This window comes from Engraulis encrasicolus, chromosome 22, assembly GCF_034702125.1.
Source record: "Engraulis encrasicolus isolate BLACKSEA-1 chromosome 22, IST_EnEncr_1.0, whole genome shotgun sequence".
NCBI lineage: Eukaryota > Metazoa > Chordata > Actinopteri > Clupeiformes > Engraulidae > Engraulis > Engraulis encrasicolus.
The window spans coordinates 12595439-12612481 of record NC_085878.1 but is presented as its reverse complement, the minus strand read 5'-3'; the positions used below and the strand labels follow the sequence as shown (position 1 = coordinate 12612481).

The 17043-nt window shown below is 42.1% G+C and overlaps 1 protein-coding gene across 7 annotated transcripts in view; it reads right to left on the bottom strand.

The window, feature by feature from the left end:
• The window catches only part of neo1a (neogenin 1a), a 59530-nt gene that overhangs the window by 2954 nt on the left and 39533 nt on the right, over nt 1-17043 (bottom strand). For 3 of the 7 annotated variants that reach the window (XM_063189306.1, XM_063189305.1, XM_063189309.1), the window contains exons 13-28: nt 16671-16815; nt 16051-16161; nt 15470-15664; nt 14431-14526; nt 12972-13204; nt 11982-12120; nt 10971-11078; nt 10141-10335; nt 9339-9371; nt 9060-9116; nt 8824-8950; nt 7705-7937; nt 4750-4842; nt 2343-2510; nt 940-1200; nt 286-413 (exon numbers count right to left, since the gene is read on the bottom strand). In XM_063189306.1, coding sequence (XP_063045376.1) covers nt 286-413; nt 940-1200; nt 2343-2510; nt 4750-4842; nt 7705-7937; nt 8824-8950; nt 9060-9116; nt 9339-9371; nt 10141-10335; nt 10971-11078; nt 11982-12120; nt 12972-13204; nt 14431-14526; nt 15470-15664; nt 16051-16161; nt 16671-16815 — 2322 coding nt within the window. The remainder of the gene's footprint in view (nt 1-285; nt 414-939; nt 1201-2342; nt 2511-4749; nt 4843-7704; nt 7938-8823; nt 8951-9059; nt 9117-9338; nt 9372-10140; nt 10336-10970; nt 11079-11981; nt 12121-12971; nt 13205-14430; nt 14527-15469; nt 15665-16050; nt 16162-16670; nt 16816-17043) is intronic. The other 4 variants (XM_063189308.1, XM_063189310.1, XM_063189311.1 and 1 more) reach the window with 3 other exon arrangements.

Sequence of the window (17043 nt, the reverse complement as noted above, 5' to 3'; positions counted from 1 at the left end):
TCCCTTTTTTGACATATTACTTGTATCCAGCAGCACTCTTGATAATTATTGTGATGGGTGGGGTGCACTTCATTCATTTTTACAAAGAATAGTAAGTCGTCATAGCCTGGTAATTAAGACAGTGAGACTACAGTATAACCTGAAATGTACTGTAGGCACTGCTCAATTGGCGCAGCTGTGAACCCAATGGCTTGGCATTCAAACTTAACTAGTTTAACCAGCAGGTTAATCTAGTTAACCAGTGGGTTCATCTAGTTAACTAGGCTATGATGTCGTCATACTCACAGGTTCTGAATCCTCCAGCATCCTGGCGGTCTCCTGCGCGTCAGGAGCACTCGGCACATTAACAACCATGGGGGCCCGGACTCTGCCCAGAGTACCGATGGAGGCCGTCTTACTCGAGTGAGGCCCTCCTGAAAAGGGGAGAAAAATGTGGAAAAGACACATGGTCTGAGACTAGAGAGTTGAATACGCACAACTAGAGGAAGAGAGAAAGAGCCCTGCTTCTGGAAGTGAAAAACCCTGCTACATATTTGAACAGCTCTTTTCTAAAATGCAATAAAAGCCATTTAAATGCAATGTTGCAAAATTATTAACTGAGAATGGAAAAATTATATCATGTTTTATATCCATTGAATCCATTGAAATGGATTATGCCCATTAGAATGGGTGTAATGGATATAAAGCATTTTGGAAGAGAGCTCTTCATTTGACACAACCAGCCAGAAGATCTTCATGAGTACAAAGATCTTCAGAGAGAGGGGGAGGTGGGTTAAAAAAAGTGCAATCGCGTGTGTTAAACGTGCAAAGGCTAGAAAGGAATAAATACATGGCAGGGTTTTTAACTTTCTGAAGGTGTGATTGACACCACGTGGCCAGTCGGATGATCCGAGAAGAAGACTTGGCGTAATCCAAACTTGGGGGATAGGAGGCGGTCACCTGTTTGAGCGAGCAGAGGGGTGCTGGGCAAGGCTGGTGATTCAAAGCTGGGGTTATGGGGGGTTATGGTGGGCACGGCAAAGCTCTTGAGGGGGTGTGTCGGTCGGACATGGGCAGTGGGTGGGTATGTGTTGGTGTCCTCTTCACCTGTGCCTGAACTCAGGTAGCTGATTTCCGTCTCGGAGGGCTCCACCGAGTAGACGTGCTGCGTGGACGAGGTGGACATCATGTCCGAACTGGGGACGTTGCGGCTCACCGACTCTGCAAAGTTTGGAGGAGGAGGTGTGAAATCACGGCATTGGAAAGCAGCCAATGGGGTTATGGCCTTTTAAAAATCTTATTTATAAAAGAAGGGGTTGTCTACATGCCTTTACAAATTTAATCACACAATTTGAATGTACCACCACTTTAAGGCAACCACATCATCAATAAAATAGGTAGTAGGGGCAATGTGAGATTGTGTTCATACAATGGGATGCAGATATAGTGACTATTTCCATACTAACCAGAAAAACCATCACTACATACATCGTATAAATGTCATGACTTTCACTACCGATCTTAATTGGCGACCTTCGAATACGAATAAGGAACTAGAGTATTGTGTGACGTGAATATTGATGCTTTTCCCCAGTACAAGGTTATTCCCTTCCATGTGGACATTTCAATCAGAACATAAGCCCTTAAACATGCAGTGAAATATGAGACAGATTGAAGATATCAGGCTGGTATTGTGGTGAAAAGCACTGACAAGCGGATGACTTGACGGCTGAAGGGCAAGGAGCAGCTTCAGAGGTTCAATTCTAGGAATGATAAGACGAGCCTGACTCGCGTCTGCTTGAAAAAGACTGAAACATATGTAAATACTCCTCTCCCATCACAGGATATGTATAGAAAGAAGGTAATAAAGGACATGTGACAAACTAGCTGAAGACACTACTGTACTGTAGTTAGGGAAGGCGGATGATTCAGATAGAAGCAAAATGATAGCAAATGGTTTTCTATAATTAAAGGTCATTTTGACTCTGATAACAGTAAGCAGCAGTGTGAAATGGAGATGATTATGATGTGGCCTATATTCTTCACACCAGAGATGCACACGCTTTTATATACAGACTATGAAAGACTGTTACTTAACATAAATTATGGAGAGAGAAAAAAAATCAGAATAAAGAGTTTCAACTGAAAGTTATTCAATTACTGTATTTCACCCGCTAAGTCAAGTCCTTAGCAGACAAGTCCTCCTTAGTCATTTTATTGCTGAGATGAATCCTTCCCAGTGCACTACGCTCCCTATTTTTCAAAGCTCATTATTGTAGTACAGGCGAAGGGCTGAGTGTGGAGGAGCCCACGAGCCGTACTACAGCAGAGCTGTGGCCTGTGGAGCTGCGGAGCGGTCTCACCTGTGGAGTCGGCCGAGTCTAGGTGGGACATGGGGGTGACGATGGAGCGCGGACTGTTTTGGTGATGCAGGTGGCCGTGAGAGGGAGAGGGGGAGGCCAGGCTGCCCAGGTGATAATGGTGGTGGTAATGGTTATCGAGGGAATGGATGGGGTGAGCACTGATCACGGCTGCAGACACACAAGAAACGCACGCACGCATACACACACACACGGACAGACGGAGAGGTGTCACGGAATGATACAAACAAGCTGTGGTTAAAGGGCATTAACTACATGGTTTAAGCACATTTCTCCCACACTCAAGGTACACACACGGCATACTACAGCAATGATCTGAACACACAGCATACTACTGCAATGATCTGAACACACATCATACTGCTGCAATAGTATGAGTTTGTTGCAGACCTGAAACAAAGTTGCCAAAATTCTCACTCAAAAAGACGTACTCAATACTAAAATCTCAAATGGATCGTGCAATAGTGAGATTCTCAACTAAAGATCTCAAGAGAATGGTCTGTTATATTACCAAACAGTCATAGGAAAATAAGAAGGAAGAGCCTAAGACATGAAACCAATGTATACGCAAATCTATCATGAACTCTGTGACATGTACTTCTTGACCCCAAGCCATTTAGTAAACATATTAAGGAATCAGATCTGAGCCTTTGCATGACATGCGATTATACACATTGCAGAGAGTCTGTAACTTCCAGAAATGTGTAATTTATGGATAAGGGCATGACAAACAAATGGGCCTTGAGTCAAACTGCATGAGAAAGAGAAGACATTTCAATACAAATAGAAAAAAGGCATTGAAATGGTTAGCAGATGTTAGCATACACATTTGATCACTGCTAAAATATTTCATAGATCTGCAATATTTCAAAGTAAATTGTTCCCACTTGAAATCTGCTTTAAATCTAGGGAATAACCTTGCATTTGCCTGCAGTAGCTTTTATGACTTATGCTACTGATTGGAGTACTTCTTCTGTATGCTTGGAGTCATGTTAACACAAATCCAACACTGGAAGTGTACATTTACATGCGCCTCTCTTTTGACGTGTCCATGTTCTTTCCTTTAGGAAGTGCTTTTTTATTTCTGAATACAAATATAGAACAGCATGACTTATCAAAAACATTTCAACTCATCCCTAGGTGTTCCCATATGATCGACCTTCCTTTGGGACAACTACAGCTCTGCTCATGTTCTTCTCCTATTCAAATACTAAGAGAAAATGGATTAAAAAGTAAAAGTTTTTTTTTCTCTTTCCCTTTTTGCCTCAAGCTGTGCAAGTTCAGCCCAATCTGGGGCTCTATAAAACACACTCGGAAATTAATTTTGAATGCATGCAATGAAATATGTACTGTTCACGCATGTTATAAAAATAAACCTACACTGTTTTTTTTTGCCTTTATACCGAGCAGCCACGACGCCTTTGAAGTCTGCGGTAATGGGCCCCCCGCTTGTATCTGCCTGAGTGTTAATTACTAATCAAGATACATTTTGGGGTGGTGGAGAGAGGATGTTTTTGGAGTATGACACCGTTTCATGACCAAGGGGGGTATTTCAGGGTATTCTTTCATTTAAATAACGAGGGGGAAATCGGCAGGTAGCCCAGGCTGTTGTCTTAAAAGGACAGAAGGTGATGAGCAAAAGATCCAAAGTAATTCTCTACACAGCATGGCGGTTCATCAAGAGGAAATATGAAATCCTGGAGTAGTACCATACGTTGCTGACTGGTGGAGACATGATGATGTGCTCTCATCACTGTCACAGTCATCGCCATAGCGGTCAATGTGCTTAACCGCTTAGGCAAGCCAAATGTCACATGACAGTGAATGACAATAATTAAGCAATATGAAATGGAGCACAAATGGTTGTCAGTTATGCAGTTAAGTATAAAAAATACTACTCTTCAAGTGAACTACTTATTAATAAGGCCCAATTTCACTTGTCTTGTGTCATGATTCACAAGCAAGAATGCATGTTTAAAAAGTGCAAGAGATGCTGTAACTGTTGTTGAAAACAGCAGACTAAAACTAGGTCCCATCTTCTTACATTACATTACATTACATTCAGAAGACGCTTTTGACCAAAGCAACTTACAAGGAGAACATTCAAGCAAGCACAGAGTCTGGGGTCAGTACAGTACATCTTGCGTAAGGCATCTGAGAAAGTTTGCTTCAGTCTGTGAACCACAGAAAGGGCAGCTGTATGCCAACATACAGTAAAACAAACTTTGCCAAACAACGACTTGGCAATCATCATTCATTTGCCAAAAGACATGGCACGGCAGATGAGCTAATGATTTGGACGGCTTGTTATGGAAGTCTGTATGAATGTGCAATTCATTGCGATGATATGTGAAATGGCTCAGCCAGGTCCTGAGGTGAGGTCACTTACGCTGGGGTGGCTGAGTATCAAAGGGCATCATGATCTTGGGCCTCATCCCCCGCCGGCCCGCCAGAGTGGACATGCTCTCTTCTGACTCGTGGCCTAGGACACAGCAGCATGCATGACACATTACTACTCCTCTAGGGCCTAGGCAACAAGAGAACCAGCGGACTCCATTTAGGCGCTGGCTACACGCATGCGGATATTTTTAAATGCGGGTATATTTTGTAATCTGTTTATGTGTAAACAAGACATGGATAAAAAATAAAAAAATTAATTGTGACAGACTTTTTTTGTGCACAGAAGAAGAAAAAAAACAGTTTTGATGCAAGGTGCGCCTCTTTTCTGTTTGGTTTAAAACTGGACTTTTGTGCATTCTAAAACTCTGCTTACCTATAAACGAGAGGCAAAAACCAATGCGTTTTCAAAAATATTCATATGCGTGTAAACCGTTTCTTAAAGGTCCATAGTGGAAGAGAATTCAAATCTTACCATGACACAGTCAGGGTTCCCACTCTTTTTCAAAAATCATTTTCCAGGATATTTCCAGGACATTTCCAGGACTATTTTTGGATAATTCAGGACGGATATTTCATCCGTCGGACCCACAATTTGGACATACACAGCGACACACAATGCATTTTAGAGACAATGTGACTTTAAGGTTGAAATGAGTTGTAATGAATGAGTACAGTGTGTTAGGGAAGAGGGTACGTCCAAAGACGTCATAAGAGCATAGTATGGCATGGCCGCAAGGGGAGTCACTTTCTTCTTCTGCAGTTAGTACTAAGGAGACTAGTGATAGGAGGGATTACATTAAACACTGACAACTGGATCTCCTCTCTTGACCAATTTGACCATGAGCACAGTGTCTTTAAGCAATGTCCTCAGACTACACCTAACCAATGCATTTTCCATTGAGTGATACTTCTTATCCAATGTACGTTATTTGCTTAGTACTGGCGGCAAGGTAAAATGCAAAGCCACTACCGCCAGGGCTGGAGTGTGGAACAGGTCATAGGACATAGTGAATTTGTGTCAGCTGTAATTAAGGCTGAATGACAGCTGTAATTTAACCACAAACTGAACATTGACGACAGGACATCCTATTTTGACCGGGCCGGAACTAGCAGCAGCTCCTCGCACCCACAATGCAATTCAAATTGCGGAGCTTCCAGTGTCACAATTTGTATCGATCATGGCCTTGCATCCACTGCGCATGGTGTCCCCAGGCTACGCCCCCGTACTACACCGTGGCCAATGCAATTTCCTGCGAATAAGCGTTCTTATCCATTCTATGTTCTTTGTCCAAAGGTATTGACCTGGGTTGCGGTTGAAAATCACCAGCTGTCCCGCTAGTAGGAATCTGCTGGAGCTTGGCGACCACACCCCTATGTCAAATTTCGCAAGCCCAGCACGTGCAGCCTCTGTTCAAGTGAAATGCTTTCTGATCCACAAAACATTCATTCGGAATTAAATGAAAGTGCAATGTAAACTCACATTAATGTCACATTATCTCAGAAAATAATACCTTGATAGTCTCTCTCTTATCGCAAAAAATAGTGTACTTGGATTTAAATGCATTCTCCACAAGACTTGACTTTGACTTTTTTGCTCACCAACCATTGTGGCCAGTGGTTTCTGTCTTTCTGCAAGCCAGTTTTGTTGCCAGTTTCTTTTTCTCTGGAATATTCTTGCATACAAACAATTGATGCGACTACTGTGATTTGTCACACCAAAGATCAAACTAGCTTTCAAAGTGGCTAGTGAGACTGAAAGCTCTGATCTCCAAAAAAGATAGCAGTACAATTTTTTGTAAGGAAGTGCTAGCACTGCTTATTTGTAGGCCTATTATGACCGTAAGCAGGTTTTCGAGAGATATATAACGCCATGATATCAGCTAGCGACTTTTCAGCAAGCCAACTAGCGACTTCTAGCGACTTTTGGCAACACCGAGTCAAAGAATATTACTGTGTATAAGTGCAATCAAAGATGGCAACCTGACCAAACTGTGTGTGTGTGTGTGTGTGTGTGTGTGTGTGTGTGTGTGTGTGTGTGTGTGTACAATAATGTATTCAATAGGTGGATATAAATTGAATCGTCATGTCTAGACTCGGAGAAGAGTAAAAATTATACCACAAACAAAATCGGGAAAAAGTTGAAGGAAAAAAAATCCAGGACAAATATTTTTTTCCAGGACATTTGGTGAATTTCCAGGACTTTCAAGGACTTGAAAACACATCTCTAAATTTCCAGGTTTTCCAGGTTTTCCAGGACGTGTGGGAACCCTGCACAGTTAATAGGAGGCGGATTCATAATGGATCCCCGTCAGACAGCCATATAGATATTATATAGAGTGAACATGCTTCACTCTGATTCATAGACTAGGACCCAATACATTTCAACTGCTAGTATGGAGTAGAGTGTGAAGCACTTAGTCTAATCAATTTTGAAACTACCACGTCAAAACTCAAATTTTGGTGCGTATTACATTTCACTTTCTACTAGACAAACACATACACATGCACACGCACACGCACGCACACACACACACACTCTGCTCTAGATAACAGGAGAACCAATGGACTTAATTTAGCGACTCTCTGTGTCGAGTTTTCCAATCTTACCAATGCTGAGAAGCAACGATAGTCAATAGCTGTTGTGAATTCATCATCACGACACCGTAAACAGTCAGATTCACACTCAAATGCCACTGATGGAGCCTCATCAGACAGCTATATGAAACTGAAATATAGGCCACTTCAAGACCATGATCACATAAAGGACAGTAGAGTCACAATTCACCTCCTTCCTGTCAGAACGTTACTATTACATAATGTATGGATGTATACATTTTATGTCACACTACATCCACAACGGACAAAAGAGTAGCCTAATAAAAAAAGGAAGCAACATGAAATGCTGAAAAACTAAACAATTTTCGCTTCATTTTATGAAACTCACCAGAATCGCGCCTCTTATGCACGGAGCTGTCCAGGGTGCTGTCGACAGGCGTGATGTCCTGCGAGGTGCGTGGGATGGGCGTGTCCGTCATGACGGGGTTGGGGTCGGGAGACTTGTCCATGGGCTTCAGCTCCAGCCGCTCGTGGTGGATCCAGAGGTCCGGTGGCTTCAGGTCCTTGGAGTTGACCTTGTACTTGTGAGAGCCGTTGGTGGACTTGCAGGCTGCCCGTTTCCTTTAGAGGCAGAGGAGGACACAATGGCATGAGTCTGATCAGTATTATTCAAACGGCGACTTGCAGACATTTGAAGGGCTATTCGTTGCAGGTGACGCCATTTTGTTTTGCACAAGGTATTTTAAGGGGCAACAGAAATCCACCTCTCTTACACTTCCTCCTACAATGATGCAAAATGACGATTTTTACATCATTGTAGGAAGTGTTAAGAGGTGAATACGGATTTCTCCTGTCTCAGGGGGAATTGAGAGAGTGTTGCACGACCATTCAAAAGTATGACTGAGTGTCTAGCAATGGAAAGCCTAATGCAAATGGGTGAAGTGTCCCTGAAGAAAGTGAAACATTACTCTTATGAACGTTTTTTTCTCTCTACAAAATGTTTATAGCGTGGCACTTTTCATTTTCTAAATGATGCATGTATAAATCACTTTTCATTTTCTAAATGATGCATGTATAAATCAGTACAAATCATTCATATTTCAAGTCACTACTACCATCACTACTATTAAAACTCTGTGGACTATAATGTTCCACTTACCTTTTCAGGGATGCTGCTTACATTTGCAGTGTGCTACCTACTTTTACAAGATTGCTATATACTTCTTCGGGATGCTGTGTACTTTTCAGGGTTGCTACCTAGTCATACAGTGTTATTCTCTACTTCTTCAGGGTGGTACCTACTTCTTTTTTTTTTTTTTTTTTTAAGATTTTTTTTTGTGGTCTTTTACGACTTCATTTGACCGTTTCAGAAGTGGACAGGAAGCGAATGGGGAGAGAAATGGGGAGGAGTCGGCAAATGACCCGGGCCGGGAATCAAACCCGGGTCAGCCGCATGGCAGACGAGTACCCTACCGGTTGGGCACGGCAGGGCCAGGGTGGTACCTACTTCTTCTGCTGGGAGGTGGTGCGTCGAGTGCAGAGGAAGGCCCCGACCACCACCGAGATGATGATGAAGGCCCCCACCAGCACCACGATGACGATGATCAGGATGTAGTTCTCATTGGCCGTGATGCCTACCAAACCACACAACACAACACAGTAGAATACGGTGAGTCACACACCAAACATGGCATTGTGTAGTGTGTAGCGTAAGCTGTACTGTGTACGTTGGGGTCACTTTACCAACTGCATTGTCAACATTCCCTGATGGTCTTCCATTGGGCTTGGGGATACTGGATGCTGTGAGGGGAGCACATGGAGAAGAAGTACAGTACAGTCAGATGACAGCCTTGCCCAATTATGCAAAGTGAATGGAGAGAGGCTAATCTCACACACACTTCTTTTTTCTGCCTCTTTAAGCACTTTGTCTTAATTGCTAAAACTGGCAGACAGACAAGACGGGCAGCTTCCAAAACCTCCAAGGAAAAGAGTACATGGTGGAACAAGGAGAAAGGCAATTACCTTGGTCATTAGGCATTTTGTCTGAGGACTCAGCTAGTGGTGAAATAGAGAAGCAAGTGGCAAGGTGGGCGGGGGAAAAGAAGAAAGAGAGAAAGAGAGAAAAGTGGTTAGTCAGCTTGGAAAGACCACTTCAAAAATCAATTAATTGCTCTTCCCAGAGAGTGCACCCCCAACCCCCAAATTATCAAGCAGCTCAAAATTAAACAAACAAAACAAAATGTACAGGAGATATGGACAAACACCCTGTAGGTCTGTGACATTAAGAAGACTACCCTTTCAAGTGTACTTGGAAAATAACCATGGGGTGTCCCATAGTATCTGAATTGTATACACGGTTTTTTTTAGTCAGTAATTTGCTTCAGCATGTCATTGTTTACTGCAAAAGTCCTCAGTAAAAAAAACGGTCATACGTTCTTGACCTTTTCTTGGTCAATGCAGTCATTCTGGCCTCATTGGAAAGGATGATATCTCTCAGATAGGAATGCCAAAAGTCACATGCTTTAGATGTGATAATGTTAAACTGGTCAGGAAAATGGATGTATCGTCACTGTACATAACACTCACATAACACATCACAGCTTATTAGTTAGCTAGAAACTTCATTGTTCCCATGGGGAATTAAGTTTTTAACCAATAATAGCCATTGATGTGATGTGAGATATAAACATGCTGTGTATACACCAGCTTAGTTTTTTGTTTGCTTTTTTATCATGCTAGTTTTGTGACCCACATGGTAAGACATTCATCAGTCCTGACACATCAAAATGCCAAGAAGCATCCTGTGGAACTGTGACAGACTTACCTTTGGGTGTGCGGAACTGTACGGCCTCAGACATGGGGCCCATGCCCTTGGAGTTGCGGGCCTGGAGCTTGAAGTAATAGGTGGTGTCCAATGTGAGGTCCTGGATCTGGTGGGTTAGCCGGTTGCCTAAGATGGGGTCGATGACCCAGTTGTGCACCTCAGCATTGACATCCGTGCTGTAGTAGATGATGTAGCCTGGGCGAGGAATCGAGATAAACAGAGGTGAGCCTTTTCTTACATGTATAATTTAGAAAACTGGAAAAAAAGACAGACTTTGAATTATAAAGAAACGTTTGTGAAGGTTACTAGGCTACAAGATGATTCTGGACGCACCGTAGCTTCTATACTTGTAGACGCACCCTAGCAGCAGTTAACATTTTTTGACAAGCGGGTTGTTCTGGATGCCCAGCATAGGGGCTGATTCCTTGCTGCTAGGAAGGTAGAACCAATCACAAGACTCATCAGTGGGGGTAGCCTTGACTCATGATGATGACAAGGCTAAGCGGACAAAGATGGTTGTCGTTTCAATCAGCCTATTGTGTGAAGAAGCAGTCTGAATGGCAACTGTTGGTTCCACCTACAGGCTTCAGCTCTGCCTATGGATTGACCACAGACTGTGCATTTCAGGTCAAAAGCCAGATTCGCATGGGATAAACATTGCCTGTGGACCACTGGTCATTCGGAATAATTGCGGAGAATGTCAAAGTTCTTATCCCTGTGTGGATGCACCATGTCCATAATATTTTAAGTAAATTAACTAGTGTGTTTTGCCGAAACCCGTGCGAATCGGGCAATAGTCCGGCTTGTCAGGCTAGAAGGTTACAGCATACCTGTGATTTTTCCATTGGCTTCAGAAGGAGGTTGCCAGTTGACAATGATGGTCCTCGGCCGTCCCTCTTTGCTGACTACGGTCACATCTTTAGGCGAAGAGCTGGGGACTGTGAATAACAAACCACGGTTGGAATTTTCATCAGAAGGTGAATGAACAAGGTTAAGGGGAACTGCAACAAGCCTAACATACATTTAACTATGGCTACAGCAAGAAGTCTTAGAGGCCAGATAGTTATAAAGATAAACTTAGTGGAGCAGTTTCAGAGTTCTGAAATGGCATGATAAACAGTGTTTGTAATAGGGCGAACAAAGATATCCTTATAGCTATTCCCAGAGACGAGGAAGTAACAGAACACTATGCTTATGTAACTGAGCTGAGCATAGCATAGCATAGCATAGCATAGCATAGCATAGCATAGCATAGCATAGCATAGCATAGCATAGCACAGCAACATCCTTCCACCTTGGCTGAGAAATTCCAACTGGTTTTATGCATAGTTGCACCGGTAAAAAACTACGACTGATTCGGCCATTAAAAAACCTACCGTTTGGCATCTTCAAAGTCTATACAATGTGTTATATGCTCACAGTTCAGAGCTATAAGATATGCAGGTCCTTCTCAAATATATATTTTTAAAATATTAATTTTGTTTTAATATTGATGATTTTGGCATACAGCTCATGAAAACCCAAAATTCCTATCTCAAAAAATTAGCATATCATGAAAAGGTTGCCTAAACAAGCTATTAACCTAATCATCTGAATCAATGAATTAAGTCTTAACACTGGTAAAAGAAAATCATCAATATTAAGAAAAATCATCAATATTAAAACAATACAAGACCTGAAATATTTCAGTTGGGTTGCAATGAATCTAAAACATATGAAAGTTGATTTTTTTATCATTACATTATGGGGGAAAAAATGAACTTTAACACAATATGCTAATTATTTGAGAAGGACCTGTATATATTCTGTGGGTCGCAAATCCTCCTTGTCCGCCAACTTACTGGTTTCAAACGTTGTGCCGTGTGCAGTCATACTCCACGTGCTGCTCCTCCGGCCTTTGGTCACCATGACCGAGAACTCGTACAGCGTATTGGGCTTCAGTCCAGTCACCATGTGGGTCAAAGTAGTCGTGTTGGCCACCTGCAAGTCAATACAGACAAGTACACGCACACACAAAATAGACGTGTCATTTATCAAAGTGGCAGGTATGGATATCGTCACTCGAGCGTATATTCATATTAGGGAATGCAAGCATTTGAGGGTCAGTGAGCATATGCACCAAAACATTTTGTTCTTCTGGCATCTTGAAGAAAGATGGATAGCTCTCTTCAAATTCCTCTATGCCTTCATTCCCTTTATTGTCAAAAGCAGGAGCTGACGAAGGCCGTGTGCCAAAACGTTTTATGTACGGCTCCTGATTTTGACAATAAAGGGAAGGCAGCTACAGATTTGAAAAGATCCATCCATCTTGCAGTTGACTTGTCACTTTCAGGTGCACCATGGGAGAGTACAGAGTTTGTAGATTTTAACTACTTTTTTACTTTTCATCACAGCTTTTGAGTGTGGTCTGCACACTGGGTACAAGCCCCCCAAAATACTTAATTGTTTAACCCCTTGATGCTTAAAGCACTTGCAAAAAAGGCTGCTGAATGCCTAAGCCCTTTTTTAAGAAAAGGTACCTTCAGCCTTTAAAAAACGAAATATCTCAGCATTTAAATGCAACACATGCCATTTTTATATGTTTCAGAGGCTAAGACCATTAGAATGTGTTCATTCAACTAGATTTTTAATACAATTGTCTTAAATCTCATGAGCCTGAATGTTGCGTCATGCAGCTCCAGGCACCAGGGCCAATGTTGCGCAATGCAACGTCCAGCATCAGTGGGTTAACAAACAGCAAGGTTTCAATCTACTAGTGTAGTGGGATCTTGATCAGGAAAGGCATGGGTGAAAACGGCTGAAAATCAGAGCCATATGTGGCATCCATTTACCTTAAACTTGGTGTTAGCCGGTATGTTGGTCTTCCAGCGCACAGTGTAGTAGCGTGCGTCGGTGATCTTCTGGTTCTTGGGCAGCGAGTTGTCGGCCCATGTCACCTTGATGGTGTCGTGGCTGAGCACAGAGGCCTGCACGCCCACAGGGGGGAGCATGGGGGTAGTCTCTGGGACTGGAGTGTACGGAGCATGAAACAATTCATACAAATCAACATCAGGGTCTATGGGGTCTGCAAGCAGTTAGCAAACGGAACGGAAAAAACGGTGGCAACGGAAGAAAACGCAAACACAACATAAAACAAACAAAGGTTATGGTTCGGATGGGTAGGCGACAAATGAAATAACAGAGTTTTAAAAGACAAATAATGCGAAGGGGGGCGAGGGAGGGAGGGAGGTAACGATGAGGGATGAGGTGAGCAAATAGGCAAGGGAGGTTGCAGGGGCAGGATTGGGATAGAGAAAGAGAGAGAATATCAAATTAGTACAGAGTATAGTACTGAGGACAGTAAAGTATAATACAGACAGATTCTAGGGTTTCCATAGTTACTACGTGACTAGCTGAAAAAGACTACCAGTGTTTGAGGTTGTAGTATCTACCAGTTAATCTCAGAGAGAATCTTTTCTACAAGAGGTATACCACATTTCAGGTGTATAGGGGGAAAATATAATTAAACAGAAAAGTACAGAAAGATACATCAGTGTTTCGATTTAAATTGAAGAATACAAGTGCATGGCATCACATTCCACTTGAGAGTAAGACCAAGACCAGAATAAGATATCATCTTCTTAAGAGTGATGCAAAGGGGAGGCGAGATCAAATATATGGCAAATAACTGTACATGGAAATGAAAGCAATTATCATTTGAGATCCTTTAAACAACGTTTGTTTTGAAAGATCATTTAAATACTAATTGAAAGCACAGTTAAAATGTAAGGTCAACCTGAAATGAGAAAGGTTAAACATATGGAGATATCCGTGCCCAGGGAGAGGATTAATTCTTCCAAAATTATAAACATGGAGGAAAAAACAAAAGAGACTCTAACGTAAATAGATTAAAACTTCCGTATGTCTAATTCCCTATATTCAAAACTGCATGAACCAACTAATAAAAGCATAACATGGTGAAGTAATCTGGACAAGAAGCATCATATGAAAACTAATAACTACAACAAAACAATGTACATGTACAACAAATCTTTCACAACAAACACGGCCTCATTTTTCTGGTCTCTGCCATCTTCATCCTTTGGAAAAATGTTCAATGACTCCACAACATCATGTACAATCTACAAATAATCTAAACTACAAATCTATGTACGGCAGGCATTTCTCTTACCGATGTTCACTCCCACCGGATTTGATCACACAGCGCGCTATAGTATGGATTGACACAACATCATTGTTACTATGGACAGCTATCTCCTTCGCTCAGCCACTGCGCGTTTACTCTCTTACCTGACTGTGGCCTGGTGATGGCGCTTTCGTAGACAGGGATGCCCTCCCCGACGTTGTTGAAGGCCTTCAGAGAGATGACGTAGTGGGAGCTGGGTTCTGATCAGAAAGAGAGAAAAAACACACTTTAAAATCGCATTAAATGATTGTTTTATTGAGTTCATTTTTTCTAATCGACATGTGCTTGTTTTGAAATTTCTGGTGTTGGTTTCAAAATTCACCTCATCTTAGACCTACCCACAAAAATAAATAAATTGATACTTTACAACCAATACCTCAGGCTGTGTTATGTTAAGCAGAACATTTATCCCGTAAGCAAGGACTAACTAAAGGTTAATTCATCATTACACCATACACCTTTTTATTTTTATTTTAAACATATGCGAGTGGGTGTAAACAACATGTCACACAAGAGGTTTGCACCATGTGTCAGGATAGAAAATCAGTTAAGTCTTATCACAATCTTACCATGTGTTTTGTATTCACGGTGTTGTTTTGAAGTCTGTTACCTGGCTACCGGCGCTACCTTTCAGGATGCTCTCTCTGCCCCTCTCCTTGGTCAGCTGACCCTTCTACCTTCGTGCTCAACCGCTGCACCGGGTCTCTCACCACTATTCTTATTCAATCATTAATGTGTTCATGTTTGCTTTTTGAGTGCTTCCCACATAATACTATAATACTGCAATATGAACCAGATGCTCCCACCACACACTTGTTAAAAACCAGCCAAAACATCACTATAATCCTATAGTAAGCACAGCAATACAGTCAATAGTCTTAGACACCACTATCTACTAAGAAAAGGTTTTGTAATTCATGACTGATTTGACTCCATGCAAGGTCCTTGCCAGGTTTGGGCAATCTCCATTATTCACCCAATTATTAACACCTTGGATGTCCCATGGAAGTCGCATGGTGATGATATGTGTATGGAGGGAGAAAAATTAGTTGCTTCTATTGTACACCCTGTTCTCCCCCACTCTGCTCGGACAAGCTGTGTAGCAACACATTTCTGCTTTGAGCTTTTCAGCTAACCACTCACCCAGGTTCTCAATGCTGTAGTAGCGCTGTTTGTAGTCGACTTTTATGAACTGGGCGTGCGGGCTGCCGATGCCATAGCCAATGATGTAGCCCCTGACCACGATGTCCTGGTTCTCAGGGGGCGTCCAGCTCACCACGATGCTGTTCACCAATGGCCGCACATGCAAGGAGCTTGGAATATCTGGCACTCTTGACTCTGCATTATTCGAAAAAATAATTTGTTAATTTTAATGTAAAAAGAAACCGAATGTTACTGAGCGTACATTAAAACTATGACATTGCAAGGAGCAGACCCTGTCATTCAAAGCAATTTGTAAAAGAGGACATGAATCAAGCCATAAATGTGCAAAAAAGAGCATAGTAAGCAAATATGTTAGCACAGACTGAAAACATGGCAGTTTTATATTCTAGTTTCTAACAGAGGACACACATACAGCCACAAACATACAAAAAAGAACAGCATAAGCAAGAATATAATGATGTTAGTACATGCAGGGTACAGGACAGTGGTTGTAAGCAGAGGACAGCTATTGTTGCTTTGCTATTGTCTGTGATTTAACGGTCTGCCCTACAGCATCTTACCGTCAAGGTCGCTCTCAAAGGTCTCTGATGTAATCCAATCGGAGGCCGGGCCTGACCCATTCAATGTCATGGCAGTAACTCGAACTGAATACTCAGTCCCACGCTGCAAATCTGCAATGAAAACAAATGGTTGGCTCTGACTGCATATGCTCAATAAATGACGTGCATTCAAACGTTATGGAACTTGGCACCGGTGACACATCCTGTATTTAAACACAATTATGTAGGCCTAACCAGTGTGCAACGGTAAATTTAACTTTATTGCGTAAAATGTGCTTTCACAGGCCATTCATTCATTCAGTGGGCCTACTTTACTGCATCATACACGTGTCGACAAATGCAATTAACTACGTTTTCATTCGATTGGCTGTATTTCTTCTTCTCTTTTGCTTGCACAAACATCACATTAAAATGTCTGAAAATAAAAAGCATACCAGGTTCCATTACTTTTTTGACATCCCAACCAATATTGTTCATTAATAATCCAAATCCAAGTAAACATCTACTAACATAAGAAATACCTGTTTCTTGTGTGTGTTTTTTCCCCCCGATTTCCCTTCATTCTGAGAGGCAAGATTTCAGTTTCTGGTTTCGACTGATGATATGGGTCAATAACTTACTGTCTAGGAGTGTGTGTAGCTGTGTCCCGGGCACTATGTCTGAGGCCTCACTCTTGCGGGCCCCTTTGCGGTAGCGGATTTTATAGGAAGTGATCTCCCCGTTCTGCTCATCCGCTGGCGGAGGTTGCCATCGTACCATCATGCTCTGTACAACAACAGGGGAAAAGGCAATAGTCAGATTTGCACTTAAATTATTCCCAACAGTAACGCACATTCAGTAGGTAATTGCTGTTAATGAGATCCATATCAAAAAGCTGAAGATGGCAAAGATTATTGCATATTCGAAATATTACCATGTCAGGATATCCAATTTTGAGCGACCAATTACATATAAATGCGGCGAGTGCAATGGAAACTCGAACAGTCGAAACAG